The sequence below is a fragment of the Strigops habroptila genome, chromosome 23 (assembly GCF_004027225.2).
Source record: "Strigops habroptila isolate Jane chromosome 23, bStrHab1.2.pri, whole genome shotgun sequence".
NCBI lineage: Eukaryota > Metazoa > Chordata > Aves > Psittaciformes > Psittacidae > Strigops > Strigops habroptila.
Window position 1 is genome coordinate 1,077,184 of NC_044299.2, and position 22,129 is coordinate 1,099,312.

Here is a 22,129-nt window from a genome sequence, read left to right on the forward strand (position 1 = left end):
GGGGTGTACGTGGGGACACGGAGGATGTGGGGGGACACGACCAGTCCCCCCACTCGTGACTCTTTGTGTCTCCCCTCCTCCCTGGTGCGTTCTCCACACGACGGGGCGGGAGCGCAGGGACGGAGGGACGGGGGGGGCACCCGACCAATGATCGTGGTTGTGGGGTCACGTGTGCGGGGACACGTCGGGGCGGGAGGGGGCGGGGGGGGCGTGGCCGCGGCGGATTTCTTAATGGAGCGGCGGCGGCGGGGGTGCGGCGCATGCGCGCGCGGCTCCGATATGTTGGGGGGGTCGCGGGGCGGCGGGGCGCGGCGCGGAGCTTCCCCCGACGGCGGCGGCGGCCGAGGAGGAGGAAGAGGAGGCGGCGGAGAAGGAGGAGGAAGAGGAGGAAGAAGAAGAAGAGGAGGCGGCGGCGGGAGCAGCGCGGCATGACATGACGGCACCGCTCGGCCTCCCCCCGCGTTGGCCCGACGGCCTCGCCTGCCGCTGCGAGGACGCCCCGCGGGAGAAGAACCGCATGGAAGGGTTGGGACACTGCCGGGAGATGATGCCCCATGCGGGACTCTCCGTGCCCACCGCCCCACCGCCACCTCCACCGCCCCAGGGAGCGGCGTACGCTGAACTGGCGGCAGCCGAGCCCCCCCGCCAGTGCCCGTCGGGGGCGGCTTCCAGCGCGGCGCTAGGCTACGGTTACCCCTTCGGCGGGGGCTACTACGGCTGCAGGTTGTCCCACTCCCACGGAGTCAACTTGCAGCAGAAACCCTGCGCTTACCACCCCGGGGAGAAGTACCCCGAGGCCGGCGGGCCCCTGCCTGGCGAGGAGCTGCCGTCGAGGGCCAAAGAATTCGCTTTTTATCCCGGTTTTCCCAGCTCCTACCAGGCGGTCCCGGGCTATTTGGACGTGTCGGTGGTACCGGGGCTCGGTGGTCATCCGGAACCGAGACACGACGCTTTGCTTCCCATGGAAGGTTACCAACACTGGGCTCTTTCTAATGGCTGGGATGGGCAAGTGTACTGCTCCAAAGAGCAATCGCAGTCCGCACACCTCTGGAAATCACCTTTCCCAGGTAGGCTGCTCCGGGATACGGCGTGCTCACCTGCTTCCCAACTGCCAGCTCCCACGGGAGGTGGGGATGTGAGTGTGTACGGATGAGTGTGCATATATATATACGTATATATACATATATATAAACAGATAGATCTGTGTATGCCTATATATGTAATTAAAGGGGAAGAAACGGCTCTGGAATGCCTCCTGTGCAGGGCAATGTGTATGAACATGTATGGGAAAGAAGGTGAAGCAATCATTTCTGAATCAAAATACACGCCGTGAGCTTGCTTGGAAAGAAACTTTGCCGTTTAATTCTTCCCTTTCTTCTCTCTTCCCTATGCTTGCCTCACCTAAAAAGAGGTGCCTTTCTCTTCATTTTCCCCCCTCCTCTTGCCGCTTCTCAAAATGCAGAAAGCTTAAATAGGGAACAAAAAAAGTAAAAACAAAAAAAAATCCAAACACTCAAACAACCTTCTCTGGTGGTTCAGTCGAATGAGAAGTGTCGGGGGCTGGGACATTAATCATATCACAATTACGCACAATTATAGGAATAGGTGTCAAGTGACAAATGAGGCTGCTTGGAGGGGAAGAAGGCAGGCGGGGGGGGTGGTGGTGAGGCTTCTCCCCGGGTCAGGTATGCACCCTGCCCGGCTGACAGCCAGCAGGACCCGGCGAGGCAAATCCCCTCCCTGGAGCATCTCTCAGCCCGACGAATACCCCACTCCCTTCTTCTCCCGGTCCAACCGGGCCCGGCCGGCTCCAGGTCCCTACGACAGCGGGGGGGAGGAAGGTGATGGTAGGTGCTGCCTCCCGGTCCTTCTCCCCAGCTCCCTTCCAGCACCCCAGCCTCAGAGCTGGGTGAGGAAGGACGTAGGGGGGGATAATCACAATAAAAGAGGGGGGAGAACCGGCCCTTGGAGGGCAAGAAGAGATGGATCGCTTTAGTTCTTTGTGGGGAGCAATGAGGGACCACATCGGTTTATGTATTTTCCTTCTTAGTGACAAAGAGGGACGGAGGAATTGGCTTTCCCAGGAGGTTTTGGGGAGAAGGTGGGGGGAATTTGGCGGTGCGTTGTTGGCTGCATGATGTGTGTATGGTTTTTTTTGGGGGGGCCTCGCATTCAAGCTGTATTTGGGGGAGGCTGCGGCTCCAACTGCTTTCTCTCCCCATGGCCTGCCGCGAGGGGTGAACCCTCTCCTGAAAGACATTCCTGCCTCCCCACTTTTGCGGCTCCCTCAACACCCCAATTTCCCCTCTCTCAAAGAGCCGATCACCCCCACGGCTCCCCCAGGGGCTCCGCAACTAACTCCTGTCAGCCATAATTGGGGCTGTGCTGCCTGCGAGGAGAGCTTGCCTCCATCTTCCCGCTCCAGCCAGCTGGGTCACACCTTGGCGGTGAGGAGATTCGTCGCCTAGGTCCCCCCCCCGAACCCTTGGAAGGGGCTGGGGCTGCTCGAAAGCTTGGGGGGAGCTTTGCTCCACTCCCCTCAGTACCGACAGGGTAGGGGTGAAGGTGCCCCCGTATCCCTGCTGAACCCCTGCTACTCCCCGTAGCCCCTTTGCAGAGAACAGAGCATCTCCCCTGTTCCCCCCCCCCCCATCCCCCGCGAAAAGGGACTGGGAAGGGGGGACTGGGGTTATTCTTGCTGGTTTTGTAGATGCCCCCACCCGGAGGGGCTTCCTGGGCTGCATGAAGCTGCAGGAGGGGCTGGGGTGCAGGGGATGCACTTGTCCCTGCACCAGGCTGGGTGTTCGGGGATCCCCGAGGAGGTTTGCTCCTGAGGAGGGGAGAGGAGGAATGAAGAAGGCAGGAAAGGAAGAAGAAAACTGGGGAGAAACTCCAGATATTGTCTAAAATCCACCCATTCGGAAGGTCCCTTTGATTACCTGCACACCTTTAGTCACCGGGTTGTCTTGATGCTCCTTGTTTAGCAGCGTAGACAGTGTCGCCAAGAAAAACACGTTTCCACCACGTGAATTACGAATATTATGTTATTATTCCTATTATTGTAGTACTATTCCCCTCGCTGGCTGCATTTTCTGCCTGTCTTGTCTGTTTTTTCCCTCTTTCTTCCCCTTTCTCTTTGCTTGCATTCCTCCACTCTTTATCCTCCTTTATCACCCCTTTCTTTCTCTCCCTGATGTACAGAAACCCCCACGCCCTGGGATGCAGAACCGCCCTCTTTCCCTCTTCCTTATATATTTTCTTTGCTTTTGTTTTCATTTTTAATCCAGACGTGGTCCCCTTACAACCCGAAGTCAGCAGCTACCGGAGGGGACGGAAAAAAAGGGTCCCTTACACCAAAATCCAGCTGAAAGAGTTGGAAAAGGAGTACGCGGCCAGCAAATTCATCACCAAAGAGAAGAGAAGGAGGATTTCGGCCACTACCAACCTGTCCGAGCGCCAAGTGACTATCTGGTTCCAGAACCGGAGGGTCAAGGAGAAGAAGGTGGTAAGCAAATCTAAGACAGCACATCTCCACGCCACCTGACAGAGGATGACTTTGGAGGAGAAGGGGCAAGGAGAAGGAAGCAAGAAGCGTAAATATTTATCTGGTAGCTTGTATAATAAGATCATCAGGACACTGCTGATTCCAATTCATTATTTAAAAAAAAAAAAAATACAAAAAAAAAAATCTACATTCATGAATGCAGATGAGCATCCCCCAAAAAAACCCACCAAGCGCATCTTTGATTTATCTCTCCACCCCTCTCTGACTGTGAACCCCCCAGTTCTGCTCTGAGAAATCCACCGATAAGGTTCAACTGTGTACACTTTTAAAAGAATATACTCATAAGCTAAGAGTGTAGTTACGTTAAAGGAGAGATGAACTCTGAATGTCGCCCTGTAACATTGTATAGTTCGACCCCCTCACCAGTCTTCCCTATCTCGGGCCATTTCACCCACCGATATATCAATGTATGGAGAACCTATGGCAAAGTTGCATCAGCTTCGTATTTTCTCGGCACTAGGGACCGAAAGTAAGAAATAAAGCTGCTATTGTGGGAAGAAAACCGTTGCTCGGTATCGCTTAAATATCCCGACCACTGATTTTAGGTCCTAGATGGAAGGGAGTTGCTGTACGAGACTATTTTGGGTATGTTCTCCTAAGGGTTTCTATATTTCTGCCGTAAAACTGGAATGTCTGTTCTCCGCTGACAAGATGGAAAATGCACAATATTGTCTTTAGGGTTTGTTTCTTTCCCTCTCTAACCCGGCTGATTATCGACAGTGTTCTTTGAATATGTAAAAGCATCCTTTTTTATTTTAAATGTCTTGTATATGTATATAATATTGTGGTGTCCAGACGATATGTACCGACTGCAGATGACATTTCTTAAAAATAAATACCTTTTTTTGTTGTTGTTTTGCCTTGAGGAGAGGCTCTTTGTGCACCTCTTTGTAGCCCTGCGCTTCTTCCACCCATCCCTCCAGCTGCCTCCTCTCCTCACACCGCGAATACAACCCGGGCGGGAACCTCCGCGGCGAAAGGATGGGGGAAAAAAGGGGGGAAATCCGGCAAATTTGGGTAGAAACAGCTTAATCAGGGGCTGCCTGAAAGCAGGCTGAGGATGCGAGGGGTAGATGCGTGACCCCAGGGAGGGTTGTTCCCAGGGGAAGTAAAAAGCTGGGAAAATAAATCCGCGGAGATCCACCCAACTGATTGCTTTTTATTTAAGTTTTTCTCCTATTTTTCTTCTCTTTTTTTTTTGTCCTTATTTTCCTGCCCCCCCATTTACCCCCAATGAAAAGGCGATGACTTTCCAGAGACGCTTCTAATCTCTTTAAATCTCCCTCTCAAAGGTTTCGCTAAACCTGTTTGACTCCAGCTCCTTCCCTAGATAAAAATCTCCTACCCGCGGATTTTACGCGGCCCCGAGCCGGCAGGGCAGCTCGGAAAGAAATACGAGAAAGGAAATTGTTTCCATAGGTGCATTACAATCTACCTTAATATCTGCTAGATTTAATCACCTCGTTAAATGATCAGAAGAGGAGGGGAAGGGGGGAGAAAAAGCTTTTAAAGGCATGTAACCTGAAACAATGTTATTGCGAGCTGAATTTGCATCTAGAGTGTGCATATATTTATGCGAGGGGTAGATAGAGCCGGCACAAGCTCTATCAAGCTCTATGAAAATAACATCAGCATTGGTGTTGCAGAAATGCTTGCGTAAACACCCTAGGTGCTCAAGCTATTATGCATAAACGCATATATATAGAATTTATATATACATTTATACAAGGGTATATAAGGGCATGTACGTAGGACCGTGTCCGTTTCTTTTTATGATCTGGGCGTCGGTGTGTAGATATTATATATATATATGTTATACGTATGTGTGCGGGGCTTGATGGTGTGCGTGTAATTTATATAAGTCTGGGCACTAAGGTGACCGCTGTATCTCTATATGATTCTATCACATGCCGCATATTCCAACGTATCTATACTATATATGTAAATATATATATATGCAAGTGCAACCCTCTATGTTATTCTATGGAATGGTGGGTAGATAAGAAGATATGTTAAATATATAAATTTATATGTACATAGCCAAGTGCAGCTCTCTACGTTATTCTGTGGGATGGTGGATAGATAAAATATATGGGGGTTTTATATATATATATATATAAATTTATAATTTATATATACAGAGCCAAATGCAACCCTCTACGTTATTCGATGGAATGGTGGGTAGATAATATTTATGTTAGATACATAAATTTTTTTATATATGTATATTTATCGTGTGATCACATGAAGGGGTGCATAGATCCCAGTCTGCGTACGTGTGTATGTACCGATGTACCTATAGCTTTATAAATGTATAGAAGATAGATGCATGGTAGGGTATAGATAACCTCCCTCCGCCGGCTCATCCTACCCTCAGAAATACCCGGAAAGCTCCGTATGGATTTGGAATCCCGATGTGATCCCAAATCTCTGGGAAGGTGGGACGCCACTTTGTCTAATACTGGGAACAGGGCGAGCCGGGAACTGGATCCTCTCCTCTCCTCTCACCTCCCCATCTCTTCGCGGGGGGCTGAAAAAAAGGGGGTCTCTTATTTCTCCCTCCCTGTCCCTGATTTCTCCAATGAGTGGAGAAACCCGGGGGCTGATCAGAGGGTGTTTCCTACGTTTATTATTAAGAATTTCTGTTTGGAAACACCGGCAGAGCTTAAATTCTTATGATTTTAATGCTTCTTTATAAAACGCTCAGCTCTGGAATACCGCAATACCTCCAGAAATCCATCGCCGCGGCTATAGCGGGATTAAGTTGTTGGTAAAAACCCACGAGAACCACCAGAATATGTAATTTAGGTGTAAAAAAAAATGCTCTTCCTCTTAAAAAAATAAATAAATAAAAGAAGCTTGCTGTGTGTGCAGACACTGCAACGCCTGAGAGCAACTCCAGACAAGTCCAAATCCGACATCCCGACAGCGAGCGCGCTGGTGGAGGTGGCTCTGTTCTACCTCGTTATACCTGAATTTAATCAGTTTTTGGGGGAAAAATTAAAACCAATTTGATTAAAATTAGGTTTTTGGGCGAGGGTTGTCGGAGGGAGTGAGAGAATAGGGATAAATGGGGGGGTTGTTCTTTAGGGGTGTGGGTAACTGAGCCCAAGTGATTCAAGGAGTTTCCAGTTTTAGAAGTTTTTATCAGTTGTGGTTTAATTCTATTGGAGAGGGACAGGGCTGTCTGTGTGTCTGTTTGTGTGTGGGTCGCTCTTTTAAGTCGCGTGGGAGGTATTAAAAAGGAAAGGGGTGGGGGGAAAGAAAAGGACAAAAAGAAAACAAACGCAAAACCAGAGAAGAAACAAGAAATTCATTCATGACGCTTCAGGGCACCGAGGGGTTTGGATGCAGTTGGTGGGCAGATACTGGCGAGAGCAGGAAACCAGGCGGTCTCCTGCCATTGCCCATGTTTCCCACGATATTTGGAAATGTATTTATATTTTTGGTGTCGCCTGACGCCTCCTCCCTCCCCTCGGGGGCTGGCCCACCGCCCGGGACCAGGCAAGGAGCGCGGATGCAGGCAGGCGATGCTGAGGTGGGAAGTTTTGCGGGGGAGTATAGACGCCAGGAAAGGGGGACTTCGTCTCCGGCGTGCTCGGGACCTCAGGGTTCAGTCCCCCAAAGTGGGACTGAGTCTTAACCGTGGAATCGGGTCGGGATGACGGCGGAGGGAGGTCGGGATTGGACTCTCGGGGCGGAGAGGGAACCCGGGACGGATAGATTTTCCCTCCGTGGGACGAACAGACCTTTTCTCCCTCCGCGCACCTCCGCGGGCACTGGGTCTTCCCTTTTATACATGTAATTTGGGTGGAAAAAAAGGTGTTTTCGGGGCTGGTCGAACAAAAATAATACCCACACTTAATTTCTTTTAGATAAATCCTCCTAGCTATCATAGACTTGGTTGATTTGAGTTGTTCGGTTTGGTTTTGGGGCTGTGTTTTGGTTGATTAGGGGTTTTTGGGGGGTTGGGGATTTATTTCCCAGAAGAAGGGCAAAATATGACCTTCAACTCAAGTTGCTTGGTCATTGTCTTGGTCAAGTTACTTGGTCATGAGTCCAAGCGCACTGAAGGAGGCACTTGCCCGAAGGAGAAGAAATTGAAATAAGAATTGCGTGCACACGCACAAAACCTGTAGAAGAGCTCTTTATTTCCCCGCTGAAGTTCCGCGGACAGGGAAGCCGAGCTCCCTCGGACATGACCCACTCCGCTCAGGAACACAAATCCATTTAATTTCTACCTTTTTCCGCTTATTTCTTCACACCCCCAATAGGAAATAGCATCGGGAATCGCCGGCTTCTCTTTTCCTTGCTTATTTATCCATCAGCTCCCTGCCCGTAGCTCGCTGGGTGTTAGGTCAGCAGGCCGTGACGTCACTCCTGTATTACCCTTGACCGTGACTAGGCGTTGTTTGACCTTGACATCACGAGCTGCGGGGATAATAAGCGCGGGGACACTCACCCTTGATCTTCTCCTCACCAGGCAGCTCCCGCTCCTGTTTACAGATAAACAAGGTGTTATTTGAAGTCTAGACAGGCAGGCTAATGGCCAACAATAAAGCCCTGAAAAGGAAGTTTCCCAAGTTTAGCCTTTTCTTTCCTTTGTATCGAGGACTTTGAATAACTTCCCAACCGCAGACTTTATGGTAAAATCCCGGACAAGGGATTTCCCTAGCCCTTTTTTTTTGTTTTTCCTGGTATCTTTTTTCTTTTATTTTTTTATTTCTCTCTTTCTTATATTTTTTCTTCTATTTATTCCTTTTTATTTTTCTTTCATTGTTTTATATTTTTCTTTCTTTCTTTCTTTCTTTCTCTCTTTCTCTCTTTCTTCCTTCCGTCCTTTCTTTCTTTCCTTCTTTCTTTCTTTCTTTGTTTCTTTCTTTCTTTCTTTCCTTCCTTCCTTCCTTCTTTCTTTCTTTCCTTCTTTCTTTCTTTCTTTTCTTTCTTTCTTTCTTTCTTTCTTTCTTTCTTTCTTTCTTTCTTTCTTTCTTTCTTTCTTTCTTTCTTTCTTTCTTTCTTTCTTTCTTTCTTTCTTTCTTTCTTTCTTTCTTTCTTTCTTTCTTTCTTTCTTTCTTTCTTTCTTTCTCTTTCTTTCTTTCTTTCCTTCCTTCCTTCCTTCCTTCCTTCCTTCCTTCCTTCCTTCCTTCCTTCCTTCCTTCCTTCCTTCCTTCCTTCATTCCTTCTGTCTTTCTCCTTTCTCTCTTTCTCTCTTTCTCTCTTTTCTCTCTTCTCTCTCTTTCTCTCTCTTTTGGCTTTAGTTCTCTCTTTCTTTCTTTATCTCTTTTTTCTATTTTCCTTCTATTTTCCCTTTCTTTCCTGTATTTTTTCATTCATGTTTTCTCTTTATAGCTCTCTCCCATTTTCATATGTATTTTTTATTATTATTTTCTCTAACGCATTTTTTAAAAGAATAGCTTCCTAATCAGGAGAGAGAATTCTGCTCTCGCAGCCCTGCGCTCATTGCAGAGGTGAGTATAACTCTTCCTGGTTCACTTTCTGTCTGTTATGGAAGCGCTGGGTCTTAAAAAAAAAAAAGGCGATTTTGTTTTTTTTTGGGTTTTGTTTGGGTTTTGGTTTTTTTTTTTTTTTTATAGCAACAGAAGAGGCTTCTAAAGGCTTTGCCAAGAAATTATTTCTTACACCACTGACAGCCAACACGGTGTGTGTATGCACACACATCCCACAAACTCCTCCAGCACCGCTGGGTCCTTGCTTACAAACTGCCTCGCCTACATGAAGCAGCACGTTGGGGGAAACCCTCGTGTTTATGGGTGTTTAAGAATTATATCCAGCAAAATGTCCTGTCTCCTGTCGCCTCCGCTTTGGGGGAAGGCTGCTGCCTGGCAGGGAGCTGGTTCAGCCCACAGTGGGACCCGCCGTGGGTTTAATAAACTCCCTTTCCTCCTCGCCACTTTCTCTTCCTTTACAAGGAACATTAAATAAGTGAGATCACGCTTTGCAGGCTCTCCAATTGTCATTTGCTCAAGAGTCGTGATTTCTAGACCATTAACCGGTTTGTTGTTACAGTTGTTGGGGGGTTTCAGTCCTCTAAGGGAATTACAGTGTAAAATGCCAACTTCTCCCCCAAAACAGAGCTGGAGGACAAAGCGAACTTCCTGAAAGTTGGGGACTAAAACCTTTGCCTTACAAAGGATGCAGGCATCAGTTTACATTAGTCTAATAGGAGGAGAAGATCCTCTGCTGGCAAAGCGGGGGAAAAATATCATGATATTTCAGGCATTTAACCATTGCCTGCACCGAGGCTGAGACCTGCCTTCTTTAAAACTGAAACCTGCCCTGAATGATTTGTATATTGGATGAGCTGAAGTGTCGTAGACATTTTTATTCGCATCCATTTACCACTGTCCCGTGTTAATATTTCTATTTTTTCTGCCAACTCCTACGGATTCCATTTTACTACCCTCTTATATAGATATCTAGAAGGTGCCTTGAACACTTCTGTGTCTACGAGGTGTCTTTTACACTTGTATATCTACTAGCTGTCTTGTACGCTTATATATCTATGAGGAGCCTTGTACACTTCTATATCTATAAGGTGCCTATTATAGTCACTCATTTTCCACATCAGAAAAAGTAGCCGGGGCAGGTTTCAGTGATATATAGCCAGAAATCACCATTCTGTGGGCTTTCCAAAGCCTGTCTCTATTTTATTCCCCGTGTCATGTCTCTATATATTTATTCTAAATACTTCCTTTTCGACCCTGGCAGCTAACTTCTTGTTCGAGCCACCGCAACTCCTTACAGCTCCCAACCAATTTGGGGTGAAATTCGGGTGAGCAGAAAAACTGAGCCATGACGGGATGTGTTTTTCCAACCTGCAGACACACAAGGAGACCTTTTAATTTTCTTTTCCTCCTGGTTTTTCCAGACAGAAAGATACAATATATATGTTGTGGGCTATTTTTGCTCTATGAGGGTTAAACCTCATGGTCTTTTCTGGGAGAAAACTGAAAGTGGGTGTGTGAAAGAGAAATGTGTTGCTGTGGTCATTAGGCTGAGGCCATTTTAATTGATTTTTTCCTTAATTTTTAGTTTTGATTTCGTGAAGAGGCGAGGCCGGAGGAGTGGCAGAGACAGAGCCTGTGCCAGAGAGGCCGGCGGGAGGAAAGGATGAAATGCGGGATGAGGGGAAGTGGAATTTTTATTTCTCACGCTTTGGTAGAGAGGGGAGGCGATGGTGCAGAACGGGAAGAGAAGGAAGGTTGGAGCACAGGGATAAATCCCACAAAACAGAGGGAAAAAGTCAATCCCAAACTCGAGCTTGTTGTTTTCCCCATGCAGTGATGCTCACTCGAGACAGTCATTAGCATAAGATGTCGATCCTATTTACTACACTAGACAGTGACCTTGAACTGAGACGTTGCAATCTCGCTTTTCCAGCGTCTTTTTCTCTCCTTTTTTTTTTTTTCCGGGGGCTGTTTTTTGTCCCTCGGAAGCTCCCAACTGGGATGAAGCTTCTCCCGACTTCATCCCACAAGCATCTCCCGAAAGCTCCTTGTACAACTTAGGGAGGTGGGAAAAAATAAACCCTCCCGGAGGCTTATTGAATAGCAATATCGGCGTCGAAAAGGTCTCTCTACCTGAAAACCGGGATTCCTGGGGAAAGGAGCTGAGAAATATTTTGTTGGGCTGTGCAACTTTATTTGGGGGGGAGGAATGAGGTAGGAAAAAAGGAAGGGAGGATTGCCCAAAGCGATATGAGGCGGAAATGGGGATATATTTTGGGGTGGGTTCTGCACCGCCTAAGCCCCGCGGTGCCGGTGCCCCAAGCAGCAGGACTCGGCTCAGGCTTTCGTTTTTAAGCTCCGCTCAGCCTGTGCTAAGCATTAGAAAAGCCCCAGAGCTCAACCTGAACTGGGAAATGCGTTTTTAATGGGGAAGAAACTCCCAGGGAAATGAAGCAGCTCTGCTTAAGTGTCTTTCGGATGAATTTAATTTTCCCCTTTTCCTTGGACCTGCTGTCCGCTTGCAGCGGGAGCAGCGCGGAGCTGGGGAGCCCCAGCCAAGGCCACCAAGAGCAGGGAGCTCGTCTCCACGCTCTGCATCCCTTAATATATTTCTGAGCACGGCTGTGGCATTTCCCAGCTCTAAAGAAAAGGAGGAAAAAATGAATAAATAGGGGAGCCGAGGGTGCTTTTCTCCCTCTTCCCTGCTGTGATGCCCACGCTGACACTATCCTTCCAGCACTTTGTGGTTCACTTGCTCCGCAGCTCAAACCTGCAGTTACTTCCCCACATGTTTCCTTGAAGGTAAATGTGAAAAAATGTTATTTTTTAATATTTTAACCCTGGAAAAAAATGAATAAGGAAGAAAAGCCCCAAATACCCCGAGACTCCTCTAGAGCAAAAAATGTACTTTCCCAAGGTCCAGTGGAGAACAAAGCCGTGCAGCACCCGGGCACGTCTTCTATGGGGAATTTTGCAAAGCCAAGAGCAAGGTAGAGGAAGGGTTTTCTTTAATAAAAAAACCCAGCAAACAAAGCCAATTCAGATGGCAACCTCCGGGGATCACGTGCTCATTTTTATATAAACTATTCCTCCCCACGCTTGCCCAGCGTTTGCGAGCGTTTCTTCTGCAGCGAGAAGACACTCTGGGAGAAATTGCAAGCAGCTTTTTCACTTATACCTGCAGGGAGAAAAATTCCTTGGCAAGGTTTAAAGAGGGGGATAAAAAAGTGCTAAACTTTCATTCTAGCAAAATATTTCTAGTAGTCGTATTTCTTCCTTCGCAGGCAAAGCGGGTAGGAAGGTATGCACGTATCTTTGCAAGGTATGTATGTAGCATATCCATGTGCCAGGGAGAAAAAGGGATGGGAAAGAGGGAAAAGAGGGTTTCCACCTCTAGGAGCTGTCCATGGAAGACAAAAAAAGCACCTCAAGGAGTTACTTTATTGGCACCTGATTTTTCCTGCACGGCTTGGAGAGGGGTTAGCTGAAGCCCCAAAATGATTTTATGCTTGAGAAATATATCAAATATTGGGGAGGGAGGCTGCTGGAAAGGCAGCAGTTGGGGAGATGAGGCTACAGCCGCCCTGCTCAGCCTCCGCGGAGCGCCTCCGCCCCTGCGCAGCGGTTTTACCTCTACAGGAATATTTACGGTACTTTGCAGAGTCAACCTGGCAAGGGGAGCGCTTGGGAGTTGCTCAAGGCAGGGAAGAATGCAAAGCCATGCAAAAATCCAGCAGCGGGGTGGGGGGGAGGTGGGGGGTCTGGTTTCTTAAAAAATAAAGAAAAAGCGGTGGGGGGGGGGGGGGAGGAGCAAGGGGAAAAAAAGAAAAAAAAAAAAAAGAGAGGAAAAAAAACCCCACTCCAGAAAAAAATCGAACACAAACCACCCTCAAATGTTCCCGGTTTCCATGCGATGCACCTTTTCCACTATTATTATTTTTTTCCTTCCCACAACGTATTTATTTTGCACTGAAAGAAGCCAATATTGATTTTTGTTCATTATTTCCCCCCCCTCCCTTGTATTCCTTTACAGCAGCTCTTTTCAGTATGACCAGAAGACGATGGGTGGGAGGGAAGAAGAGCTCCGTAGTGTTACGAGGACAGAATATATTGCTATAAGGTGGCGAGGAACCAGCTCCGCGTGTGTATATGTGTGTGTGTGTACCTCTGTTTCCAGGGGTGGGGACCAAAGAAACGGGAGGCAGGACTATAATTCTTTCCCAGAAACAAAGCAAAAAAGAAGAATGAAAAATATAGATTTAAACACTTACTCTATATGTGTGTGCGCCCTGCGATATATACCGGGTAAATTAAGGCTATACACAGTCGCATTCTTCTGGCTGCTTTATTCGACACAGGTCATTAATAAAAGCAATTGAGGATTGTTAAAAAATCTTCCACCTCTTCTTGAGAGAGTGGCAAGAGCCTGGAAAGAGGCTTCATTTCCCCAGCCCAAGACAAAGCTACCTAGTCCGAGAGGAGGGTGGGATAAATGATAATAATAATAATAATAATAATAAGGAGTAGGAAAGGTCGCAAATAGCCTCCAACTCTGCCATCCCACCACGCGTAAATATGAGCCTGTTGCGGGCACCATCATCCGTCTCCTTAAAAAGCCCGTAAACTTTATATGACACAATATCTAATAGTAATTTATTGGGGAGATATTGTAAATTCGAACTGTTTTAGTTAATAAACGAGCTAATTAATGAGAACCAGCCTCGCTTTTGCAGATGGTGGAGGGGCCCGAAGTGTTGCCGGGGGAGGGGCGCGCAGCGGTTTTGGGGTAAACCCCTCTCCTATCGGTTATTTTATGCTAAATATGACATTTTAGGGCTCTCCGCGCTTCTTAAGCCAGCGCTGGGAGCAGTTGGGGCTTTTTTTCCTTTTTTTAATAAAATGCTTTATGGGATTTTTTTATGATTTTTTGGGGGGGGGCGTAAAGGAGGACGGGGGTTCGGGGGGGGAAGAAAAGGCGTAAAAAGGCGGAACTTGCTGTTGTGTTTTGTCTCGGCTGCCAGGGGAGGGGAGGCCCCCCCCACCTCTCAGCGCAATTTGGGGCTCACGTGACCCCCCCGGACCAATGAGGCCGAGCCGTCGGTTTAACTATGTTTAATGTCAGATAGCAATAAAGTAGAAGCTTTCGGTCAGGCCCGCGGAAATGGGCGAGCACAACCTCCTTAATCCCGGCTTTGTGGGACCTCTGGTGAACATCCACACGGGAGACACCTTCTACTTCCCTAATTTCCGGGCCTCCGGAGGGCAGCTGCCCGGTTTGCCTTCCCTCTCCTACCCCCGACGGGATAACGTCTGCTCCTTGCCCTGGGCATCCTCGGAACCCTGCAACGGGTACCCTCAACCCTACCTGGGCAGCCCCGTCTCCATTAACCCTTCCTTCGGTAGAGCCTGCGACCTCGCCCGGGTGGAGGAAAGCAAATGTTATTACCGGGAAACCTGCTCCGAACCCAGCGGGCTCAAGAGGGAGGAGAGGGGCAGGGACAGTGCCTTGCTGCCCCTCGAATCCAGCCTCCCCACAGGCATGGGGGGCAATTTCAGCAAATATGACTATCCGAGCAGCGAGGCGGTGCCTCACGACCCTCCGTCCTGCCAGTCCTTGGAGTCAGACTCCAGCTCTTCTTTGCTCAATGAAGGGAATAAAGGCACGACCGGAGAAGCGGGGGGTTTGGTGTCCCCCCTGAACCAAGGCAGCACTTTAGGCAACGGTGGTAAGACCCGGGAAGGAGGATCTCGGGGCTGGAGCTGGTTGTGTTGGGGGGGTTTTTTGCCTGGAAACTTGCCGGCTTGGGGCTCCTCCGGGGTGTAATTCATGGGCTCAGCGGTGGGAAGCGGCGTGTCTATGTGTGCTGAGACCACTAGGGGTAGCACCGAAATCCCTAATGTTTTATTAGGTGGTGCTTCTTTTAAAAGAAAAGGCTATAAACATGTAAATATCCCATTAAAAAAAAAAAGAGAGAGAGAGAGAGACGCAGAGCAGGGTAGTAGTTGCGCATCCCTGCACAGCGCGGAGGGCTGGCAGAACGTTCGGGCGCTTTCTGGGGACATCGCAGAGGTGTGTCTGCCAGAGGGAAGGGAGAAAAAGGGGAGGGGGTGCCTAAAAACCCTACCAAAACACAGTCTTCCAAGTTGGCATTGGGGTGGAGGTTTCTCCTTGTTGGCTTGGAGCCCTTCCCGGGGGGTCGCAGGCTTATCTCCCGCTCCCCGCTCGTCGTTTGCTCCAGGTCCCGGCTATAACGCTCTCCCCCTTTCCCTTCCTCTGCCTCCTGTACATCACTCGTGGGCCTGGGAAGCGTCTGGGAGCATCCCTAAGCACAGAGAGAGACCTTGGGAACAGCGGGGCTACCAGAGAGGTGCAGAAAAACGGGTGCTGGGGGAGAAGAGAAGGATTGGGATGGGATTTCCTTGCCAAGTGCTAAACTCTCGCTCCCCATTTGCCAGGTGCTCCTTGGTACCCGATGCACACACGGTCCCGGAAAAAGCGAAAACCCTATTCCAAGCTGCAGCTGGCAGAGCTGGAAGGGGAGTTTATGGTCAATGAATTCATTACTCGCCAAAGAAGGAGGGAGCTCTCAGACCGATTAAACCTGAGCGACCAGCAGGTGAAGATCTGGTTCCAGAACCGGCGTATGAAAAAGAAAAGACTCCTCCTGAGAGAGCAAGCTCTTTCTTTCTTTTAAAGTTTAAAAAACGTCCGTGTCGGGTATTAAAATTAAAAAAGAAAAAAAATTATAAAAATAGAAAACTAAAAAAAAAGAAAAAAAAAAAAACCCAAACGGGAAAAAACCCTAACTAAACCCAAAACAACCCCCACATAGACTCTCTAGCATTCACCCAAGCTCCCGGGACTTCACCTGATCACTCTTAATGCCCTTCCCTATCCAGAAATCAATGAATAAAGAAATAATATTAATAATTTACCAGTTTCCCTTAAAATATGAAACCCGACAGCGAGGAAAATAATAATATTAATAATAATGCATCTTCTTCGCCGGGACCGCGGGGTGACGGACGGCTTCCAGAGATGCTCGGCGGGCTGAAGGGGAGGTTTTGAGCCCGACTTCACCCGCTTTGCCTTTGCCGACAGCACAGGTAGGGTTTCCGTGCAGCGCCGGGCACCGTCGGGGCCGTCGGGGGCCGCCGGTCCCTCTCCCCCGCTACCCTCCACCCCGCCCCGGCTTCGGCTGGAGGCGAGACCGGGCTTGAGGGGGATGAGGGAGGATCCTGGAGCTCCTCCTGGGCTGGCACGCAGGGTTTAGGGCCGGTTTAGTGGGAAAGCCGGAGGGAAAAAAGGCCAAAATAAAGGAATAGAGAGGGAGTGACACAAAAACAGCGGTTAAGGGTGTTGTCCTAAGGGATCGACCCCGCATCCTGATGGAAGATGCTTTTTTCAGTGCACGGTTCTACCCAAGGTGTGGTTTTCTGAGCCTAAATTGAAGGCTTGCGGCTGATGAGTATCTCCAGGCTTAATCAGGATCTCCAGGCTTAATGGGGATTTCTACGTTTAATGGGCATCTCCAGGCTTAATGGGGATCTCTAGGAAGTGGCGAGAGACAAAGACTGTGTATATATCCGGTGTATATGGTATATCTCTATAAAATATATGAGGTCTGTGTATCACACTATGTGCCTCGTATGCAGATATGAGGCTTTGATGCAGGCGACGGTGTTGTCCTCAACGCCAGAATGTCACAAGGAGAAGGAAAACGCATCCCCCACCCTAGAAAGCCCTCCAAGGGGAAAAAACCCTGAATTTCCTTCCACGTAAACTGAGCCTTTTGGAGATTTTTTCCCCCTCTCTCTGGATTCACAGCATTTCTCTGCACAATCTTAAAATAACATCCTCACTCTTAAAATAAGAGAGCTGTCCCTTTGCAACAGCTCTACTCACAGAGTAGGTACGCTGTTTTGCTGAGTTTACTGATGAAAAAGTAAGAAAATAGGTAGAAAAAATGTCTTTTTTTGTACCCTCCGGTGATAACAGCCTGTTGGAGTCTGAGCGAGTCGCATCTCCCCTTCCCTGGGATAATTGGAAAGATGCGCTTTGTCGCTTACATGCTATCTTCTCAATAAAGAGATTGTAGTGGGGTTTTTTTTAAGGAAATATATCTCATTTAGCTATGTTTCCCTTCCCCAGCTGCCCATCAGGTTGAAAACCTGCACGTTTCTATCTAGGACGATGCTTTCTTTGCCTCCCTGAAAAGTCCTTCTAGCAGAAAATAGAGACAGACCCAACTTTGAGAAGAGGTTTTGGTCTTTGGGGGACATGAGGGGGGTGTTTCCCTAAAATCCCCTCTGGTTTTTTCCCTTTCAGCGCAATAGAGAGGGGCCTGGTAGGATGCGACGTGTTTTCTTTGTACGTGTGCTCGGATTTTCGGGGAGAAACCCACCAATTTTCGTGATTCCCTCTTTTCAAGGCACTTTTAGGCTGGTGGGAGCGAGGCAAGGTAGGGGTAGGAAGGGGAAAGCAGCAGGTTTAGGGCCTTGAGAAGCTTTTCCTGCATGGGAAATTGTAATATAGGATAAAAAAGGAAAAAAAGAACCAGGAATTTTTAATCCAGGCTGAAGGGGAGAGGAGGGCACGGTGCTGCCGTCCGGTGCTTTGACGCGCCGTGCTTTGCTCCATTCGTTTTATATCTGAGGGGGGATTAATTTTATGGCAAAGCAGCGTTTTCTGGGAAGTCTGGATGCTCACCACGTGCTCCCGCTTCCCCGCGTTCATGGTCATGACCAGCAGCGCCGAGGAATGCTTTTATTTACGAGCTGCAAAGGATGGAGCCGACTCCTTAAAAAAAAAATCCCTCCCTGGGCTGAAAAGAGCCTTTTCCTTCAGCTTTATTTCTGCAGGAGCACCCAGCAGAACCCACTCCCTTCATCCCCAGCCCTTCTCCGGCTCCTTCCCTTCTTTTCCCCCTTTTTTCCCCCATTCCCATCTCGGGAAATGTCACACATTTATTTCTTTCCACTTTATTTTTGCAAAGAAAGACCCCCCATCTCCTCCCTCAATGCTGGCTCCTGCGTGAGGGTCCCCTTTTGCCCCTTCCTCCCACACAAAAGAGCCGCCGCGGAGGGTATCGCCTGTCGCGATGCTGTGCAATAGAGCCTAGGATGTGTTAAACCACACGTACATATGGATCTATATCTAGATGCTCCAGCTCAACCACGTGCAATTAAAGGAGGAAGGTGATGTGGAGGAATGTAATGTCTTGGGGCGATTTGGGGGGCGGGTGGGTCGTGGGGGGGAGATTTTGGGGAGTGGTTGTGGCTTTGGGTGCTCTCAGAGCACCCTGTCTCTGTGTTGCAGGGCAGAGCCTACTCCGCAGAGGGTGACTTGGGGCTGTGCAGTGTCGTGGGGACTTGAGGGGGTGGAATTCCATGGGAAAAAAGGACTAAATCCACCCAGGCTTTGCTGAACAGCCCTCACCCCTCCCCGCAAAGAGGCGGCACGGGGAGGGAGGCTGGAGCCTGAAGAAGGTGAGGGTGAGTTACGGTGAGATGTCAGAGATGCTGTGTTGGATTTCAATCCCACCATCCCAAAAAACAAATCAATCCGTTTCGTTATTCTTCACCCACCGAGGGGTACTTGTATCCCCCGAAAAGCCCCCCCCAATCCCCGACACAAAGGCCAAGGCACCAGCAGCAACCCCTAGAGAAAATGCCGAAGAAAATGAAAATATATGCAATATTCTCTTCCAGATTGCTTTAAAAAGGCGCCTCGGTGGGATTTCTGTTCGGTCTGTGTCTGTTCTCCGTGTACGTGGCATTGTTTTTTCTGCTTGTACCCCTAGTCTAGGTCATTGCAGTTGTTAATATACGTCCTTTGCAGTATAGTTCATACGTAATGTTCTTTACCTCAAGCTATTCTATGTAGGGTCTATGCAAATGTCTGTTATAGCACGTTCTGGCTTTATATAGTCATGTAAAAAGTTGCTTCACAATAATAATAATAAAAAAATATAATGTATTATTATGTGATTTCTTGATAATAAATAAAATTGCCCAAACATCCACTTGGTGATTTACTGTTTACTATTTAAAATGAGTATTAAGTTGCAAGGTTAATAAAAGAGTAACAGAAAAATATATTGGCCAGCCTTGCCTTCTGTGGCTTGTAGATCATCTTTGGGTTAAAAAAAAAAAAAAAAAGTAATTAAATGAATGTGTAAAATGCGTTGTAAAAGGAAAGAAATATCGCTTGCTGCGTCGCTCTAAATATAATTAGAAAAATCCTGGGGAAACAAGAAGCATAAGTTAATCTTCAAATTGCTGGTGTAATGAGAGTTATACTCGTGCACGTAGCACTAATTGGAAGCAAAACTCAACCAAGATGCTGTTTTAGAAGGTAAAGAAGCTTGAATCTGGGCTAACTGGAATTCTTTTGTCTCTGGTGGAAGATTCAGGAGGGCTCTACCTATCCTGGAAGCAGAATCCTGCCCAAGAGGTTCCCACAGTCCCTATGTACATATGGGAAATGCTATACGGATGAGTTTCCTTATGGATATAGGAACCAGTTATAGATGTAGGAACCAGTTATAGACATAGTTGTATATATAGGAACCAAAGGAACGCCAGACTTATCCTGAATATGACTGTAAGATGGGAATGAGTCTTGAAAGCACAGCTCTTAAATTGGAGATATATTAGATTGGATTTAGATTTGGGCATCTTGATGCTTATTGTTATGGTTATGGTTATTAGGACCAGCATTATTGCGTTTCTTCAGTGTAAATTTGCAGCAAATTCATTTAACAAGCGAAAAAATAACCCCGTCAGGCCAATTTAAATAAATTAGATTATGATTTCCTCGATCTCTCTCTAAGCGAATATTTATATATAATGGATTCTCTGCTTTTTCCTTTCGGGGGAGATGCCATACACTTCACAGAGGCAGGTAAAAAAAACAAACAAACAAACAAAAAAAAACTTTTAGAAGATCGTTAAGGGATATTTATTAAAGAAATCCCAAAGACAACCACAATGGGATTATGGCGAATTACCACATGCTTCCCCCAGTCCTAGCTGTACCCAGACCCAAACCCAGTAACCCCCAGCTCAGCCCACTCTCCAATCTGGACATATGGGGAGCCTCTGGCCTGAGCCTCAGCCTGATTGATAGTGTTAAGATCAGATTTTTCTGTGAAGAACTCACGATTAAGATGAAGTACTATGTTTTTCTTCACTTCCTCAAGCAGAATTCCCCAACATAGGGTGGGTGCACTTGGGGTCTTCCAAAATTATAGAGGATTCACCCACTCCTGAGCAGTTTCCTCTTCCTTTCTTCCAGGAGCTGCTCAATTTGGACACAAGAGTAGGAGGAGGAAGGAGGAAAGCAAGTATTTCCATAGGAATGGGACCCTCTTGCAACAGCAAACCCCAGCCACCCCTCCTGAAAGGTTTAAGTTTTGGTATATGAAGAAGCAGGAGTTGGGGCAATCTGCAGGGATGGGGTTTTCTAGAGTGAAAAATCACCTTTTTTTCCTGCAATAGTTACTTTTTTACTTTACTTTTTCATGTTTTAACATGGATGCATGCACTTTCCCTCTGTTTCTCTTGCTCCAGGAGGACATTTGTACAAATATATTGTAGAAGCAAACTGAAATTAGACTTTTCTCCACTTTTATTTCCTTCTTTCTATGTTCCTGCACCAATCTGGCAGGAAAATGAGCAGGAGGAGGAATTATGCCTAACATCTAACTGCTATAGGGTGACATAAATTGTATATATTGTAAGTCGGTTCACCTTGAACAGGAATAGTTGGATTTCAAAGACATTCAAACACTCAAATAGATAAAACTTATTTATTACCAGCAAGCGGATAGAACAAATTGTTGCTTCGCCATAAAATCCGTATTATTCCTGGGCTGGTTTCTTTTATTCAGCAACATATTTCATTGCTTTGGCTTTAAAATGAGTTCGTTAGCGAGGGGAGAAGAACCTCATCTCTTTAATTGCGCGGAATATTTCTACCACTAATGAGAAATACCTAGGTACTGTTTCGCAGTTACTGCAAAAATCGTAGAAAATATTAATGCGTGAGGGTCAAATTTAGGGATTTATTCCCATTTTGGTACTCTCAGTGTATAGTCAATGTGTGGAATAGAATGTGCAAAGCAGGAATAGGAAGAAGGTGGGTTTCTTTCTGAGCCAGGAGGTACGGTCTTGACACCTTTCTGCCGAAGAAATGTCCGAGTTCTTTGAACTCCCTCTGCAAAACCCGACCCGATTTAGGGCCGAGCTCATTTCAAAGATTCTTGAAGCAAAGTTTAATCCGACAACACGAAGAAAAATACGGCAGAAGGTCCAAATTTTCTTCTCCTGCTCCTCATTTTCTCAACACCCTCTTTTTTTTTTCTAGGCCAAAGCGGGGTTTTTTATATCCAAATCCAGGTGGCCCCGAGGTGGTTTAGCAGACGGAAAAATAGGAAGAATTAGAAGTTCAGGAGAAAATAAACCCGGCCGCGCTGCAGATACCCAGGTTGGTGCTTTTGCCTGGAGGGAAGTGACCTGGAAACTCCTTCTTTTTTCCCCTATAAGCCCCCAAAAATGAAGAGTAAAGGCGTAGCCTATACATCGCGTGGTGCTATAGGCTCTGTAGGGGTGTCCACGGGTGCGCGTGGTCTTTGTGTGGGCTCAACCGATCTGGCCCAGCCAAAAAGGAGCTCCAAAAAGAGCGGGCTGTCAGGAGCATGGGTGCGGGGCACAGTCGGAAGGTGGGGGGCACCTTGACCTGCTGGACACTTCCGTGGGGGTGCTTGAAGTGTTGTACACTGGAAGAAGACACAAGGAAAAATTATTTGGGCTTCAGTCTGGCATCTTAGAGATGCCCATGTGCTTGAGTGGGAATATATTGTATTCCTGCCTCAACCGAACCCCCGAAGCCACCCAAAAAACAGACAAAAGCAAAGCACCCCTTTGCATCTTCCAGTGCCACAGCAATTAACAATAAACATAATAATTCCCGTTAGAGTGAGAAGAATGGCTGAATTTCCTTCTGCCGGTCTGTGTGTGGCTCAGAGTCCGTCCTCTGGCTAATTCCGCGGTATATTAACTATTTGCTTTCCTCCCTTGTGCATTATTGGGA

At 47.5% G+C, this 22,129-nt stretch overlaps 2 protein-coding genes across 2 annotated transcripts; both read left to right on the forward strand.

Annotated features, from left to right (window-relative positions):
- The first annotated feature begins 433 nt into the window (after nt 1-433).
- Nucleotides 434-3,544, forward strand: HOXC13 (homeobox C13). The gene is made up of 2 exons (XM_030510707.1): nt 434-1,067; nt 3,288-3,544. The coding sequence occupies exons 1-2, from the start codon at nt 434-436 to the stop codon at nt 3,542-3,544; spliced, it is 891 nt and encodes a 296-aa protein (XP_030366567.1).
- A 10,650-nt stretch (nt 3,545-14,194) lies between these two features.
- Nucleotides 14,195-15,728, forward strand: HOXC12 (homeobox C12). Its single transcript, XM_030510717.1, has 2 exons — nt 14,195-14,759; nt 15,490-15,728. Exons 1-2 carry the CDS (start codon nt 14,195-14,197, stop codon nt 15,726-15,728), a joined length of 804 nt encoding a protein of 267 aa, XP_030366577.1.
- The last annotated feature ends 6,401 nt before the right edge of the window (nt 15,729-22,129 follow it).